Here is a 17,777-nt window from a genome sequence, read left to right as displayed (position 1 = left end):
ATCACATAGTTTGTGAGTGGCAATGCCAAGATTCATGATGAGGCTGTCTCCAGGGCCTGTGCTCTGAGCCCACTGTTTATTTTCACATCTTCCCAGGCCAGTTCAGCCTCTCTGTCCATGGCGGTTGCCTCACTCCTACCTCTGCTTCTACCTTGAAGGTGGCAAGTGAAGTATTAGTGCAGATGCAGGTATTTTTTGTTGTTAGTTGTTCTCCTTGTTGGGATTTTAGGAAACTTCCCTGTTCCTTCCATACTCTGGAGAACAGGGAACTTTGTTGTTGTTGAATCAGTAGCACTGATAACTGGGTAGTTTTGATATAGCCCTTTGCTCTGTGTGTGTGTGATAGAGAGAAAGGGGAGGTACAACATATATACTTCTGGAATTAGGTCAACGTGGAAAGAGAGCTTGTATCTCACCATCCCTGGGAGAGTGGAGTCAGTGAAATTTAGAGTCTGAGGGCTGGTGGTCGTGACCCCTTGTGGGAAGAGGTCAAGGTAGATCTGTGTTACTTCTCTGTGGAAGCTGAGCCTTCTCCCTGGAGCAAGGAAACTGTGGGCCTTGAAAGCCAAATATTGATTCAAGAAAGCTTACCTCTGCCCTCCCAAAATAGGATAATGGAGAGAGAAATTTAAATCAGCTGTTTTCTTTTTTTACCCTGCTAAAATGTTTTGATTCTGTTTGTGTGTCCACCTGTGTCAGCCATTCATTCCTGGGGGCATGATCAGTGGTTCCATTCAGAGGCACTCATACCTTTTATGCTGGGGCCACTGGCCCTGGAATAACTGGGTTCATTTTGTCCCTGCAGGTCAAAGAAGTCATAGATGGGTTATTGTCTGGGCTTGTAGTTTAGTTGAACCTGATCAAAGGCTTAGGTTTATTTCATCCCATCAAGAGGGAGAAATGGACTTGGGACTTGCTTGAGAGGTTGCCTGAGCCCTAGGCAGTCCTGAAGAATGGACAAGGAAGCACAGTAATTGCAGAGCTCAATATCTGCAGACATTGTCCTGGACACTGAGGATTCACCTTCACACAGACAGATTCAAATGAGACAGACCCTGCCCTCATGGGACTCATAGTCCCAGTATGAGAGGAAGACCTCAGGTGGTAAGACAGGTTGACTAGCAGTATGAACATTTAAATTTCCTATTTGGGTGGCTTTGGGAACACAGAAGAATATCACGGCATCTAGCCTGGAAGACAGGTGGATTAGAGAAAGATTTCAATCCAAGGGTTGGGTCTGAGATTTGAATCCAGGTCTGATGCCAAAATGTTTAGAACACTACTACTCTAAGATTTTTTTTAAAGAAATATCTTTAGGTTCCTATTTCTTTCTCTCTCTGCAGTATCCCTAAGAGGGATTCTTAGGGTGCTCTGATGTCTATATTGAATTTTACCAAAATGGCCTGCTCAGGACAAGTTTTTATTGTCTTGAGGACTATAATACTTATCAGAATGTTTGTTATTATATTCAGATAGCCTTAATTTCAAAACCTGGCTCTACCACTTTACTGCCGTATGATACTAAGCTCATAACTTAGGCTTTCCAAGCCTCCATTTCTCCATCTGTAAAATGGAGATATTGATATTCACTTCAGCTGGGCTTTGGGAAGATATAAGTGACATAATATATGTAAAATACCTAGTACAGTGTCAGCTGTTTTTAGGAAGAGCCATTAACTTTCTCCAGGCCTGCTTCCTTGAAAAGACCCAAATATGCCCCCTTTCCTAGGAATGTGCCACCCAATTTCCTCATCCTTTCAACATTGGGAAGATATGCATGTGTTGCTTGCCAGGGAAAGGATTTGCAGTTTTCTGGTGCCCCTCCCCTTCTCCAAAATTTCTCATCCAAATGGACAGGAACAGATCCATTAATGTTTCATTAATCAAAACTTGGATTTTTTTTTTTTGGAGAAGGAAGGCTTTATTATTATTTGCAGCAAGTAGGGAGAACCCTGGAGATCTTTCCCAAAGCAGTGTTTCCAAAACTTGGATTTTTAAAATATTTATAATAATACTTTTTATTTGAGTACAGAGGGGAAATAAAGAGCTATCTTTTAATCCTGAAATTCTAGACTTACATATTTGTGACCAAACAGTATCTATAAATTTGTATTCTGCATTTTCTCTTAATGTTATGATTTTTTGTTACTATTATAATCTCTTAAATCATGTTTTCCCTTTATATTCCATAAGCAAAAACTTAGTCAAATGAAGAGAAAAATTAAATACCTAATAACTTAAACAACTCACTATTTCCATTCCAAAACTTGGATCCTAAACAGTGTTTGCTACTTATAGTGAAGCCTGGTTAATTGGGACTCTCAGTCAGAACGGTTAATTAATTGACTTTTTTTTTTTCCTGTTTACACTCCTCCCTAAAGGAAAAAAAAGCAAAAAGACAAGAAAAGTTAGAGTTTATTTTGGAGAGTCCCCCTTCAAGGGGCTAGCCCATGGTTGAAAGATACTACACCCCTGCATATTTCACCCGTCCCCCAAGATTGAGCCTTGCCTGTCTCTCCTGCATCTCTGGGAGCCTGGCACAGGATGCTCTGTACATATTTGTTAGATGAATGAAGAAGACACAGCCTACCCTCTAGCTAGACTGAGCTATTGCTGTTCTCTAGTCATGCTCTGAATTTGCCTGCCTTTATTAACTTGGAGTGCCTCTCCCAGTCACGGCCCTGTGGACTTTGGGTTGAAGTTGCTGGTGCCTTGTTTTACCCTTTTGTAAGCCAGTGGCCTCCTTGTAGGCATCGGCTCTGCTTTCTTCATTTTTGAAGAAACACTGTATTTGGCACATCATGTATGAAGAGTTATTGAGCACTTACAATGGTCTCAGGAAATGTGAGTTACATATATTTGCTTATCTAATGCCCATAACACCTCTATGAGATAGGTGCTATTATTCTCTCTATTTAATAGATGAGAATTCTGAAGCCTTCGGTATTCTCATCTGAAGAAATTGAGTAACTTATATCACTAGAAAGTTTGTGGAACTCAGTGGAATAAAGTGGGTCTCTTAAGACCTTTGAGGTCCACAGCCTTGCCTGCAGGACCTGCAGTCTCAAAGGATGACTCTGATGCTGCGGAAACGCTTCTCTGTTGGAGAGCAGTCCTGCCCACAGAACTGGACTTCGTGACTCAGGAACATGGGCGCATAATATTCCTCCTTCATTTCTAAAGAGTTTCTTATAGATCTCAAAATGGGCTAATACGTAGTATCATTTTTGAACTTCAAAACAACCTGGAGACTGAGGTCAGGCATTACCATCCCATTTTATGATTCATGAAGCCAAAGCCTGGAAAGAAGTGACTGTAAGAGGTGGAGCTGGGACTTGAACCCAGGTCTTCTGATTGTTAGCCACAGTTTGTCACTACATTCTCCCTTAATACATTCACAGCAAAGCAAAACAAATTTTAAAAAATCTCCAAACAAACAAACAAGTGTTAAAGGTAGAAGCTGATTCTCAGGGCGGTATCTTCTGGTAGCATAGTGGGTTCTTTCCAGGAAGAGGCTGGGAAGAGCGCTGACTTGGGTACAAAGTCTTCTGGGGAGCTCCTGTCTCCCAGGAAACTGAGTTAGCCAGAGTATCCTGTTCCTGTTTTTTCTGTCCTGTTGTGTCTTGAGTGTTGCTAACAGAAAGGGGGCTCTGGTCCCCAGACTCTGGGCCCTGTGTCCTCAGACCAAAGGGGGAAGGGAAGGAGTTTTTGTCTGGGCCCCTTCTTTGTGTCCCCCTGTTCATGCCTCGCAAATCTCCTGGATCTCGGGGTGCCAGCCCTGGGTGAGAAGCTCCTGCCCAATACCTCCCTTGTTGCCTCCTCCCTACCAGATGCTCCTTCCTGGGAGGATTTCTGAAGGTTTTCAGTGGGAGGTTCCTGATGGGCAAATAAGCAGCTGACTTCAGAAAGAAGGGACCCAGATTCACATCCTGCAATGCCACAGAGTGTGAGAGATGGGGAGGTGTGGGGGGCTGACTACTTCCTGCCTTGGTTTATCTTTGAGGACTTCTGGTTTGTTCACCAAGTCACCTAGGGTACACATCACTGCACTTCTATTTTCCTCCTTTTCAAAACCCAAGCTCATCTACTTTTGGCTTTCTGAGCTCTGAGGAAGAATTCCTTACAGCTCAGAATTTTACTTTCTCACCTCCTCCTGTTCTTTTCACTCCTCCAAATGTTAGGTTTTTCAGTCAACCAAAGATAAAGGTGGGAAGACCAGGTATGGCTCTGGGCCACAGGGATGTAGGCTGACTCACCTGGTGAGCTCAGCCGAGGCTGGTCCACAGAGCCTCCCTGTCCTATACTTTGTCAGTTTTCTCTCTGCTGTTTCTTGGGTGTTGCCAACACATTGAGAGACTCTGGTCCAAAGACTTCTTGGGCTAGAAAGAGTGTATAGGGAGAATCCTGTTACTTTCCAAGCCTCCAGGCCAAGAATGAATTCCCATTGTCCAAAAAAAATTGTTTACTTGCTTTTATTTAAAAATCTTTAGGAATGGACACTTTAAAAATAACTATCTAGTCTTAAATATTCCCATAGTTAGGGAGGTGTTTTGAATATCATACTTAAAATCTATGCTTTAACTAAAGGCTTTTTTCTGTTGACATATAGAGAAGTAAGGCCAGCTTCTTATGTTTTGACAGCTGCTTCCGTTTGGAAAAGATCTGACTTTTAAATTTGTCTTGTCTTGTACAAGCATCCCTGAGCCTCAGGACGGGTGAGCTTTAATAGTGGCTTCAGTTATATCCTTAGGCTGGTGGGGAGAAAGTGGGGAGCCCTCTTTGTCCAGTGAAAGATGGAAAAGCTTATTTATAACTCAGTCATTGAGAGTAAAGTATTAACATTTAGGGAATCTGGATGAAAGGCATATGGGAATTCTTTGGATCTGAGATTCTTACAACATAAAAAGTTAAAAATGATTTTTGCAAGAAAATGATTTAAACCTTAGTTCTTCGTTTGTTTGGTTTTTAAGAAGCTGATGAGTGTGATTAGCATGCTCTGATTTTCCTTTTCATTGTGCAGCTGCAGCAGAGTTGATGTTTCAGCAGCCTCCCAGGCATGGAGGGACTCAGAATCTCCCTCCAGGAGCCAGCCAGGCCAAGTGGGGGGTGGGGAGCTTCTGGAATTATCCAAGAACTCTCAGGGCAGAGCGGGGCCACCACAGAAGGAAGGGGAGAGGCCTGGAGGGCAAGGAGCACAGATGCTCCTGGGGCGATGGTGCAGGGTTGTGAGAACCGAGGAGGGAGCAAGGTATGGGGCGAATGACAAAGGACGCTGTGACCTCTAGAGTCTGCTACACCAGGAATTGTCAGCCCTTGGGCTGGTTCACTTTGAAGGAGCTTGCAAAACACGTTCTCAATTCCTCTCTCATCAGAGCATGGGAGGGAGTGAGACGTGGTTTTTACCTCCATTGTACAGATGGGGATAATGAGACCCAGGGAAGTGATGCCATTGGCTCAAAGACACAACTCATAAATGACAAAGCCGGGACTTGAATCTAGGTCCTTCTTTCTGAAGTGCACGCTCTTTCACTGGCAAATGCCTCTGTAATAGCAGGATGGCGGCCTGGGCGAATGTCAGGGTAGGAATTGTCCTTGGCATTTCCCTTGTGTGGTCCTCGGGCCTGTGAGTTTTATCTTGTTCTAGTTGTCCCCGAACTCCCCTCCATCTTATAGCCTCTATAGGCTCAGCTGCTGTGGACTGTTCCCAGTGGTGGTGGTGCCAGCTGTGTTGGTGCCACACCTGGACAAAAGCTTAGTTGAGCCTTCTTGTGAACCAGATTCTCACTATAGCAGGCTTGACTTGGGCAAGATGGGATGAACCCTTCTGCCAGCCTTCTAATGTTGACTTCCTACCAGAACCCCCAGAGACTTTGAGCCACACAGCAGTTCTGACCCACTTTTGTTTGGCTGAGCTGCAGGGGGCACCGTCTGCAACTCTGCCAGCCTGTGCCTTGAGGGGAAATGAGCTCAATTAAGTAGGCAGGCCCCTGTGAGGCTTCTCTGCAACACCATTATTAATCTCATGGAGCATGGAAAAAATATAACCGCGCATCTCTCTGCCCCATTTTCCTCTGTGATGATGTTCAGGACAGAGGGTCACACAGGGGGATGCCTTTGCTGCTGAATTGAGAGGCTGGTTTCCCTCCAGCCAGGATGTCTGCCTTTCTCTCTGCCTCCTGCCTCCCCCAGAGCTCCCAGGACTCTGCTCTGAATCCCACAGATTGTCATGGCCTTGGTTCATGGAAGGGCAGGAGTGTGTTATAACTTTGTTTTCTGAACTTCTGCTTTTTTTGGAACAGAGCAGCATTTTCCAGAGGTGATGCTGGGGGAAGAATTTCTTAGCCTAAGTCTGGACCAGGTGTGCAGCTTGATATCCAGTGACAAGCTGACCGTTTCTTCAGAAGAGAAGGTATGACATGGCCCTTCTTTGAAACAGGAGCCTCTCTCGTGAGGTGGTCATGGGAAGGACTTGTGGTTCAATGAGGCCTTTTCTCTTTTTCAAATAAAAAAAAAGATCTTATTTTTTTGTCCCTTTTTTTTTTTTTTAAAAAAAAAAGGCTTTCTGGCCCACGACTGCTACATTCACTTTATGGACCCTTTAAAGAAGGAGTGATGGTGATGATGATGATGATGCCGACAAAGCTGCCTCCCTTTTTTTTTTTCTTGCCTCCCTTTCTTAAGCGTTTATAGTTTGCCAAGCCCTGTGCTAAGTGCTTGATGTTCTTCAGTTCACTCAGCCTTCACCTCAGCCCTGTGAAGCAGGCATCGCTGTTGTCCTCACATTACAGATGAGGAAACAGACTCAGAGGATTTAATTAGCTTGTTCAAGGTCACTCAGCTGGTTTGCATGTCACCTGGTCTTAACCACAGTCCCACACAGCCTCTTGTGAGTATCACTGAGCATTTAAGCCAGAGCATACCTTTGGGGAACATCTACTCCGATAGGGAATTGGAATTTTTACTGATGAGGAAACCGAGCCCCAGAGAGGGGATAGAAACTGCTGAAGGTCACACACAGTTTTTCAGTAGCCAAGCCAGGACTAAGACCCAGGTCTCCTGACCCCAGTCCCCTGACTCACTGACCACACACCTCTTCCTCTGTGCTAGAAGCTTGACTTCTGCCCCTGCTGTAGCTGATCTGTGACTGCTGATCTATCCTACTTCCCAGCCTTCCTCATCTCTGACCCTATGCTAGGAATATTCTCTACTTCCCTCTTCACCTGGTTGAATTCCCAAACAATTCAGATTTTTCTTCTACCAGGAAGAATTTCTTTACTCCAGGAGATTCAGTCTACTATACTGGAAATAACATACGCTTCCATGTTGGCCACTGGGGTCCAAATCTCATCTCTAGTATTTACAAATCAGTTATATGACCTTGGGCAAGATATTTTGCTTCTCCATCTACTTCCTCATTTTGTAAAGTGTGGGTAGTAGTAGAACATGTTCCACAGGGTGGTTGTGGGGATTGAATGGGATAAGGTATATAAAATGCCTAGTATAGTACCTGCTGCCTAGTGGGTGCCTAGTCAGTGTTAGCTGAATTGATTATTGACTGTGCATCTGGAATTAATCCCTTTTTCCTCTGGGATAACACTTAACCTTGTTCTGCTTTATATTGTAGTTAGTTCTGAGCTGGTCTTACCTCCTCCACTCACTTGTGAGTTCCCTGATGGTGGGGACCACACCTTACTCACCTCTACAGCCTCAGAGATACTCAGTAAATGTTTCTTGAATTGTCCTAGTCCAATCTCAGCATCCAAGCTTGAGGCCCTTTCCTGAGGGAATATTCAAGGAAAAGCCCTTGAGAAGGATTTTATGTTGGAGATAAGACTGCATCCAAAGGTACATGTCCAGAGAATGGGTGTGAAATTCACAAGCCCCTGCCTGTTGTCCTGCAAAAGTCTGATCAAGAAGAAAAGCAGTTGTCAGTTGGAACTATGGGCTGTCCTGAGACTTCAGGGGGATCCCCAGAAGGTGACTGGCACAAGCTGGACTCTTCCGTAGGCTTAGGGAGGTCTCTGCTTCCATTAGCTGATGTGAAACAGCACCTCCAGGGGAAAGAATGCTTCTGGCCAGGCCACAGGCCCCTTCCTGCCCCAGCCTCAGAAACGGAGAGGCTTTCCTCGCTTCTTGCTAAGCTTGTGTACTTTCTTCTCTGGACTGTGCTACCAAATTGGCACAATTTGACGGAATGAACCAGTCATTTGGCTCTGTGAATGTTGGGCTGTTGGCCAGTTTAGGGTCTGCTTGATCATGTCCTCAAGTGTAGTTTGAGAAAATGGAAGCAGGCACATAAGTAGCAGGATTTGAATCAACTTAGGGTGTTGGATTGAGAGGGAGACCCTTCGATCTTAAATTCATCCTGGCCCATCCTTCTCTGAGATCATAGTAAGTTTTAGGTGAGGGCTTATCTATGCGTGCTATGCCAGGAGAGGGGTGGAGGTGGGTTGTTAGTAGGGAGGGGCAGTATAGTGCCCTGGAAACCACTTGGGTTTTGGACTTGGGTAGGACTGGTTCCACACTCAGCTTACTGACCGTATGACCTTGAGAAGTCACTGGTTTCTTTGAACCATAATTTACTTACATGTAAAACTGAAATACTAAGAGTGCCTCCCTTATAGAGTTGTCACGAGGATTAGCGATAATGGGTGAAAAAAAATCAAATACGGTGTTTGATAGGTGCTCAATAAATGGCAGCTATCATTGTAATGATCACAGTTCTCTCTTTGGAGGTACCAGTGATAATGGTAATTGTATTGATTTGCCATTGGTAATGGTGAAACAAAGCATGGTGTTAATTGCATCTTTCCAGAAACAAAGAAACATGACAATAGATGTACACTCTTAAAACTTGTCTATAGTGACTTTCATTTATTCATATGCTTACATATGGGTTCCTCTTTCTGTAGAATCAGTTTGGAGTGTAGGTATTTTTCACATTATTGATGTTGTGTATCATATTTGGTTCTCAGAAGTTATGTGTAACTTCAGAGTTATGTGATGCTTTTCAGAAAGTATATTACTCATGATCTTGAACCCTTTGGTATGTTTAAGGTTAGCTATGTAATTTTGAGTCTTATTAATGAATAGTAGGGTTTGGCCTGCATTTTCTCTTTGGCAAAACCCATATGTTTTTTTCCCCCTTAATTGCTCACATATTGCTGGAAGTTAAATAGCTGGAAGCTTTTGACAATTAGGTGTTTGTCATTTGAACGCTAGCCCTTAAGGCTTTGAAAATTCTGTGATCTGTTCCAAGAGGTTTGGTGATTTCTACTCCCTTTAATTACATTGCGTGTGATAGGCATAATCGCTTGCACGCATAATAGCTTTTTCTTGCAATATAGTGAAAATTTTTGAGTGTATTTGAAGTAGTATCAGGGATCTTCATTTAAGTTAAAATCCAACTGATTTAATGTTAACAGTTGCAGAAAATTCAGTTGCGTCGGCAAATGACCTGTGTTCAGCGAAATTTACACTTGAACCACAGTATCAGTTATATTATGACTTACTTCTCTACCAGCAGCCCACAGGTTTCTTTCAATGTATATTATAAAATGCAGCCAGGTTTCCGATACATCTTAAAACTATGCATCTTAAAATAGAGGAAATGTGGTATCTTACTGTTAATGATGACTTCAAGTGTCTGTGGCTGGGCCCAGGCAGCTTGCTTGTTGGAAGTTTGAAAGTATAGGTTCTGTAGCCAGAATAACTGAATTCAATCCCGGCTCCACTACTTTAACAAGCTGAGTGATCTTGGGCCAGTTATTCATCGCCTACCAGAATGTATACACCATGTATAGTCAGGAATTTTGACTATCTTATGGTTGCTTCTAGAGTGGTGTCAGGTCCATGGTAGATACCAAAAAATATTTGTTGAAGGAATGAATAAAAGAACCTAAGTCTCAGTTTTCTCATCTGTGAAGGCGGGTAATGATAGTGTAGTATCTATCTTATAGAGCTCTTCTGAGGATGAAATGAGGTGATACATGTAACCATTGACTGGGGCCTTTCTCAAGGGGAAGCTCTTCCCGGGTCCCATATTGGTCTGGGTGGTTGGCGTGACCTGTGGCTCTGTGCCAGGCAGGAGCTGGGGGTGGTAGCTGTCTCTGGGTCGCCAGCACCCCCAGCACCATCTGGGCCTCTCTGAGGGTTCAGGTGCTGTTCTTCCTCCAAGAGCACTTGCTTTTGCCCACGACTCATCCCCTTCACTACGCTCAAGCTCCTTGAGGGCTGTGAGGGTACCTTAGCCATCTCTGTGTCACGCACAGTCCTGACACAGAGCCCTGGGAGGCACTAGGAGGTGCTCAGCAGACGTTCCCCGAGGGAGTGAAGAGGCAGACTGGGGCTGGGCTCTGCCCTGAGCCAGCAGATATTATAGGGATAATTTTAATATTTTTCCAGAGAATAAGGAGAAATGTGGAAACTAGAGGTTGGAGGGAGGCATGGATCTTTGCCATTTTCTCTCCTGTTTTTCCTCCGTGTGGTTTTTGTTTTAAAATTCCTGTTATTTGAGAGAGGACAAGCGGATGTGGTAGGAATCACAAAATCACTAGTTCTTTGGTTAGGACTTTCCTCCCCTCTCCCCTGCTTACCCCTGCCCAGTGAGAGGGAAAACACAGAGAAGCAAGCCCCTCCCAGGCACCTGATTCTTTCCTATGGGAGGTGTCGCAGGGTTAGAGCTAACCCTGTGAGCAGAAAGCCTGTTTTTTGCATACCCTTTGAGACACGAAGTTCAGCTGTCACCATGGGCAGCCTCATTGACCCAGGGGCAGGATAAGCAACCTTCCAGGACAAACACACTGCAGGGAGAAGAGATATGACTCCTGCGTTCTACTGCAATTTTGCCACCAAGTTGCTGGTTATTGGACTTTTCGGAATCTTTGCTTTCCTAGCTGGTAAATATCTTTCTACTTCTCAAGAATTCCATGCCTTCTTATGAAACACTATTGAGGCTTCTCAGAGTAAGAACTAACGGGGAAATGGCCACATGTTAGATACAGGTCAGGAAGAAATTGGTTGAGTTTCTTCAAAAAATTAAATTAGTGCCAAGTATGTGTTATAATGAGAAGAACAGGTTAGTTTCTCTCTGCATGATCACATTTTTATGTACTTTTATCTCCTAAAACTCTCATCAGGGGACAAATTCTGATATTTTATCTCCTGGAAGGGCTTGGACCTTGTCTCCTGGGATCATTAGTGTTGCAGGCTCTCCTGTCTGAATTCCTAGCCTCTCCCGCCAGCACCGGTGGTCGGTCTGGGGTGTGGGCAGGAGCTCCTCAGCCAGTAGGCTGGGCTTCAGTGCTTGCTGCTGAGGTATCATCCAGCGCCCAAAGAAGTACATCCTGTGCTTAGGCCGAGCTGTTGGCAGCCCTGCCACACTCTGAGGTCAGCATTCGAGTTGCCAAATCCTTAGCCTGCAGACAATGATGTGGCCTGGGCCCCCGAGTCAGTGTTACCCTTCTTACTGCTCTCCTTTGGAGAGCGCAGTTCAGTAAGTGCCTATGACGGGAGTACCACCACGCTAGGACCAAAAATCTATCTTGGCTGCTCACTGTGACTGTTTCACACATCGCTGAAAAAAAGCTCAGAGTAAGTGAGCTTGGAGTAAGCTCAGAGACATGAGCAAATGCAAAGTGCACAGTTCAACTTTTTACAAAGTGCAGCACCCACAAAGCCAGCATCCAGATCAAGGAACAGAGCTCCAGGCCTTCCTCCCAGTCACTGCCCCCCATCCCGAGAAGCCAAGCTACTATTCTGACTTCTCAGTAGATCAGTTTTGCCAGTTTTTGAACTCTGTATAAATGGAATCCTGGTGTGTGCATGCTTTTGTGCCTGACTTCTTTTACCCAGCATACTGTTTTGCATATCATTTCTAATGCTTACAACGGCTCTCAAGGCCATTTGGAGAGGAGGAGACTAAGGCTTATTGACAATAGACAGCTCTGTGATTTGAAGCTGGCTGTGTCTGCCACCCAGGCCCCTGGTCTTTATTAATGAACCCCCACCCCAATGGGGAGACCTTACTCATTACTATTCAAGAGCTTGTTGGGAGTTCCCTGATGGCCTAGTGGTTAGGACTCTGGCCTTTCACTGCCATGGCCCGGGTTGAATCCCTGGTTGGGATCCCGTGAGCTGTTGGACCTTTCCCCTTGCCAGTGAAGGGCTCCCCCCTTTACTCAGTGTGCAGGAACATCTGGCTTGGCTGTCTCAGTGACTTAGGGGGTGGGGTAGAAGGATCGGGTTCATCTGGTATTTTCTGGCCAAGGCTTGTGCTTATGTTGGAGGTGTGAGCCGAGGACGATGAAATCCAATTTCCTCCATCTCCTTTCCACATAGCAACCTCGTAGCACTCAAGAAATTGGTTCTGGAACATGAAGCAGTGAGGAAATGATGCTATTTCTTTGTCTAAAAGTGAAACCCTAAGCGTGCCGTGTGGGCAGCCAATTATTTCATCGTGGGGCCCATGAAAAGTATTTTCATCTGAGTAGACATCACCCTGTCTCATGATTGAGGCCACAGGGTCTCTGCTTAGATTTTACAGACCAGGGGTTGACACAGTTTTCCTTTAAAGGGTCAGACAGTAAATATTTTAGGCTTTTGTGGGCCACAGAGTCTCAGTTCAGCTCTGCTGTTGAAGTGTGAAAGCAGCCATAGGTGATTTGTCATGAGTGAGTGTGGCTGTGTTCCAGGGAAATTTTATTTACAAAAACAGGTGCATGTGGCCTGTTGGCTGAGGTTTGCCAGCTGGGTAGCTGCTGAGAATAACGGGTAAGAGCCTGAGCCCTGGAGATGGGCTTGTGTGGGCCCAGCCCTGCTGCTTTCTGCCTCTGGACTTGGATGAGTCAGTCAATAAGGGGCAGGAGTGTCTACTCAGTGGCCGTCAGGAGAGTCCATGGTTACAGTGTCTCTGGGGAGTGTGGCTCAGGGCCTGACACAGCATGGACATGAGCTGCTGCTGCTGCTACCTGTTGCCCCTTTGCCTTGGCCAGTCCTTTGATGGCAGGGGCCGTTGGGAGCGATTTTAGGCACATAGGCTAGTTGGAAGTTTATTTGCTTATTTTCCAAGCATGACGTCTAAATGAAAAAAATATGTGGCCTTCTCTAGCTGCTGAGAAGGTCACCGTTGCTGCCGAGTGCTGTGGCTTTCACAGCTGAGTAGGTAAACAGTGCAACTGAGTGGAACCAGTTAGACAAGTCAAGCCAAAAATAAAGATAAGGTTAAATATCAACGTCATTAGACTCAGCCTGCTTTGCAGCTTTTATAACAAAGACTAAGCTGGTTGACAGGGAAGGGCGTGATCAGTAAATCCTACCTACTCAAGGCCTTGCAGTTCATTCTTCATGAAAGCTTTCTCAACCAGTCACCTGGCATTGTGCTCAGCGGCAGGAAGTGCAGAGACAGAGCTGGTATACTTCTCACCCTGCAAGAGTTACAGTCCAGTAAAGGGAAGTGGAAGGAAGTGTGGGTAACCACAGTGCAGGGCAGAACAGAACCATGGCTGCTCACCTCCTAACGCAGCAAAAGCAAGGAGTCTCCAGCATCCTTTGGTCTGTGGCCTGGCTCTGCCCTCCCCACCAAGATACCAGCCTCTGCTTCCCCAGTCCTGCTGTCTGTTCCAGCCTGCTTACATGCTTATTCTGAACTCATTTGTCCATTCATTCATTAAAACGTATTTGAGTGTGTGGTGTGCGCCAGCAAGTAAGACAAGGACCCTGTTTCAGGGATCTTAAGGGCTACTTGAAGAAACACACAACTGTTTACAAAATAATGCAATAAGGGTGAGACACATAGCTCTGTGACAGTTAATAATTAAAAAAAAATGAACTAGACAGGGAGAATTTCCATGGTGTGTGTGTGTGTCTATGTTTGTACACATATAGGTTATTTTATATAGAAATGGTAGCAAACTATACATACATACTGCTCCTTCCCTTCTGTTCCATTCCACTCATCTCTCTTCCCTTCCCTTCCCTTTCTGACGGATTCCTTCCTGATACCTTGTTCAATCTGAGTATGCTTAGCCTGACTTAAGTATACGTTTAGGAAATAGGGCCAAAGCATTATTAACATATCAATACACACAAAAATATAGTTAGGGTAAGAAAAATTGGAGGTTTTTTACCCACCCCGGGAGATATAGCTTTCAACTTTGAATTTTGTTGTAGGATTGAGATCAAATCGAGAAATTAATTGAGAACAATCAACGTTATACCACGCGGGAGATAGCTGACATAGCTCAAAATATCCAAATCAAGCACTGAAAGTCATTTATACCAGTTTGGTTGTGTCCTTTTCTTCTCCCTTCCACTTTTTATTTTGAAAAATTCCAAACCTATACTAAAGTTGGAAAGAATGAACATTCATATACTCTTTACCTAGATTCACCATTTGTTAACGTTGGGCTTCACTTGCTTTCTCTTTCTCTCTATTTAATCTTTTATTTTGCTGAACCATTTGACAGTAAATTGCAGACATCATGACACTTTACCCCTAAGTATTTTAGCTTGCACCTCCTAAGAACAAGGAAATTCCCTTTTCTAGCCATAAACCATTATCATACCAAAGAAATATCTAGTCAGCATTCAGATTTCCTAACAGTCTCAGAAAAAGTCTTTCGCGGTTGTTTCTTTTTAATCCATGATTCAAACAAGGATCATGCCTCCCATTTAGTTCTCATGTCTCTAAATCCCCTTAATCTAGAACTATCTCCCTGCCTTTTTTTTTTTTAAGTGGTTTTCATAATGCTAACAGTTTCGAAGAATCCAGGACACCTGTGTTGTAGAGTGTCCCACACATGGAGTTGTCTGATTGTTTCCTCACTATAAGATTCAGGTTAAACATTTTAGAAAGAATACTACCTAGGGGATGCTGTTTCCCTCTCATTAAATCACATTCAGGAATGTATTGGGTTGGCCAAAAGGTTCGTTCAGTTTTTTCCATAAGATGGCTCTACTAGCACTTAGTTTTTTGTTTTTCTTAAGATTTATTATTTATTTATTTTTAAAATTTATTTTTGGCTGCATCGGGTCTTGGTTGTGGCATATGGCATGTTTGTTGAGGTATGCGGGATCTTTCATTGCAGCATGTGGGCTCTTTGCTGTGGCGCGTGGGCTTCTCTCTAGTTGTGGCATGTGGGTTTTTTCCTCTCTCTTTAGTTGTGGCACGCGGGCTCCAAGGTGCGTGGGCTCTGTAGTTGTAGCGTTTGGGCTCCAGAACATGTGGGCTCTGTAGTTTGTGGCATGCAGGCTCTCCAGTTGAGGCGCACAAACTCAGTAGTTGTGACACGCAGGCTTAGTTGCCCTGCAGCATGTGGAATCTTAGTTCCCTGACCAGGGATCGAACCCGCATTCCCTGCATTGGAAGGCGGATTCTTTACCACTGGACCACCAGGGAAGTCCCACTTAGTTGTCTTTAACTTCATTTTAAACAATTTTGTTAGATTGTATTGTGACAGCAGTCATATTTGCATGCATTAAAAAAAAGAAGACATCAAAATTGGTGAATTTTTGTGTAGCCATTTTAATATTGAAGATGGAAGGAGAAAAGCAACATTTTCGGCATATTTTGCTTTCTTATTTCAAGAAAGGTAAAAACCAATGAAACGCAAAAAAAAGGTTTGTGCAGTGTATGGAGAAGGTGCTGTGACTGATCGAACACGTCAAAAGTGGTTTGTGAAGTTTTGTGCTGGAGATTTCTCGCTGGATGATGCTCCACAGTGGGGTAGACCAGTTGAAGTTGATAGCGATCAAATTGAGACATTAATTGAGAACAATCAACGTTGTATTACATGGGAGAGAGCTGACTTATTCAAATACCCAAATCAAGTGTTGAAAATCATTTGCATGAGCTTGGTTGTGTTCATCGCTTTGATGTTTGGGTTCTACATAAATTAAGTGAAAAAAACCTTCTTGACCACATTTCTGCATGTGATTCTCCACTCCAATGTAATGAAAACGTTCTGTTTTTTTTTTTTTTTTTTAATTTTATTTATTTATTTATTTTTGGCTGTGTTGGGTCTTCGTTTCTGTGCGAGGGCTTCCTCCAGTTGCGGCAAGCAGGGGCCACTCCTCATTGCGGTGAGCGGGCCCCTCACTGTCGAGGCCGCTCTCGCTGCGGAGCACAGGCTCCAGACGCGCAGGCTCAGTAATTGTGGCTCACGGGCCCAGTTGCTCCGCGGCACGTGGGATCCTCCCAGACCAGGGCTCGAACCCGTGTCCCTTGCATTGGCAGGCAGACTCCCAACCACTGCGCCACCAGGGAAGCCCGAAAACGTTCTGTTTTTAAAGCAAATTGTGATGGGCAATGAAAAGTGGATACTGTACAATAATGTGGAATGGAAATGATCGTGGGGCAAGCGAAATGAACCACCACCAACCACACCAAAGGCCGGTCTTCATCCAAAGAAGGTGATGTCGTATGTGTGGTGGGATTGGAAGGGAGTCCTCTATTATGAGCTCCTTCCGGGAAACCAAACAATTAATTCTCACAAGTACTGCTCCCAATTAGACCAACTGAAAGCAGCATTCAACGAAAAGCCTCCAGAATCAGTCAACAGAAAATGCATAATCTTCCATCAGGATAACGCAAGACCACATGTTTCTTTGATGACCAGGCAGAAACTGTTACAGCTTGGCTGGCAAGTTCTGATTCATCAGCCGTATTCACCAGACAGTGCGCCTTCGGATTTCCATTTATTTAGGTCTTTACAAAATTCTCTTAATGGAAAAAAATTCAATTTCCTGGAAGACTGTGAAAGGCATCTGGGACAGTTCTTTGCTCAAAAAGATACAAAGTTTTGGGAAGATGCAATTATGAAGTTGCCTGAAAAATGTCGAAAGGTAGTGGAACAAAACGGTGAATATGTTGTTCAATAAAGTTATTGGTGAAAATGAAAAATGTGTCTTTTATTTTTACTTAAAAACCGAAGGCACTTTTTGGCTAACACAATAATATAAATTTGTCCTATTTATTAGTGGTGCTGCCTTTGACCACCTGTTAAAGGTGGTATTTGTCAGATATACCCGTTTGAAGCACCCCCACTCTCCCCATGTAATGAATAAGTAATCTGTCAGGTGACACTTTGAGAACCGTGAATATCTTTTTTCCCAAAAACTTTTCACCCAATGATTTCAGCATCTATGCACGATCTTTGCTGAATCAGTTATTACATTGGTGGTTGCAAAACAATGTTTTTCTTATTCTGTCATCCCTTTTACCTTATTAGAAGACATTTTTCTGGGAATAGCAGCCCTTCCCACACTTTTTAAAGTGTCCTTACGGACTCATGGACTCTTTTTTTATTCTTTGGGTTACGATTCATTACTATCCTTTTCTTTTAACTAAAAGTATTTTAAATTGAGGTACGATTTACACACAGTGAAATGTATAGATATTAAGTGTAAAATTAGAATCATTTTGACAAATGCCTATGCATACATAGCTCCTGCCCTATCAAGATAAAGAACATATCCATTACCAGAAGAAATTTCCTTTGGCCCCTTCCCAGTCAGCGCAGAACTGATTTCTTCATTATTCTTTTTGATGTTTAAATTGTCCCAGACGTCGGCAATGAAAAAGCGCCATCTAGCTCGCTCTGTGTCTGTTCGTTGTGTCCCCCTTAATCTTTGAGCACTTTTTTGCTTTCTGGCGCAAGAAAGTGTTTTGTCTTATTACTACTTGTTATTGTTATTATTGTTTTTTAAGAGCTGAAAATATCCCATGGTATCGATACTAGTTTAATAATTTCTCCACTAGTGGATTTTGGATTGTTTCC

General features: G+C 43.9%; 1 protein-coding gene across 1 annotated transcript in view; it reads left to right on the top strand.

Annotated features, from left to right (window-relative positions):
* Positions 1-17,777, top strand: part of KLHL3 (kelch like family member 3) — a 109,096-nt gene that overhangs the window by 56,465 nt on the left and 34,854 nt on the right. Inside the window, exon 6 of the mRNA XM_024752458.1 lies at positions 6,300-6,409. Coding sequence (XP_024608226.1) covers positions 6,300-6,409 — 110 coding nt within the window. The remainder of the gene's footprint in view (positions 1-6,299; positions 6,410-17,777) is intronic.

This window comes from Neophocaena asiaeorientalis, unplaced genomic scaffold (genome assembly GCF_003031525.2).
Source record: "Neophocaena asiaeorientalis asiaeorientalis breed wild unplaced genomic scaffold, Neophocaena_asiaeorientalis_V1.1 scaffold204, whole genome shotgun sequence".
Lineage (NCBI taxonomy): Eukaryota > Metazoa > Chordata > Mammalia > Artiodactyla > Phocoenidae > Neophocaena > Neophocaena asiaeorientalis.
The sequence above is the reverse complement of the archived record's forward strand: the minus strand, read 5'-3'. Positions and strand labels throughout refer to the sequence as shown.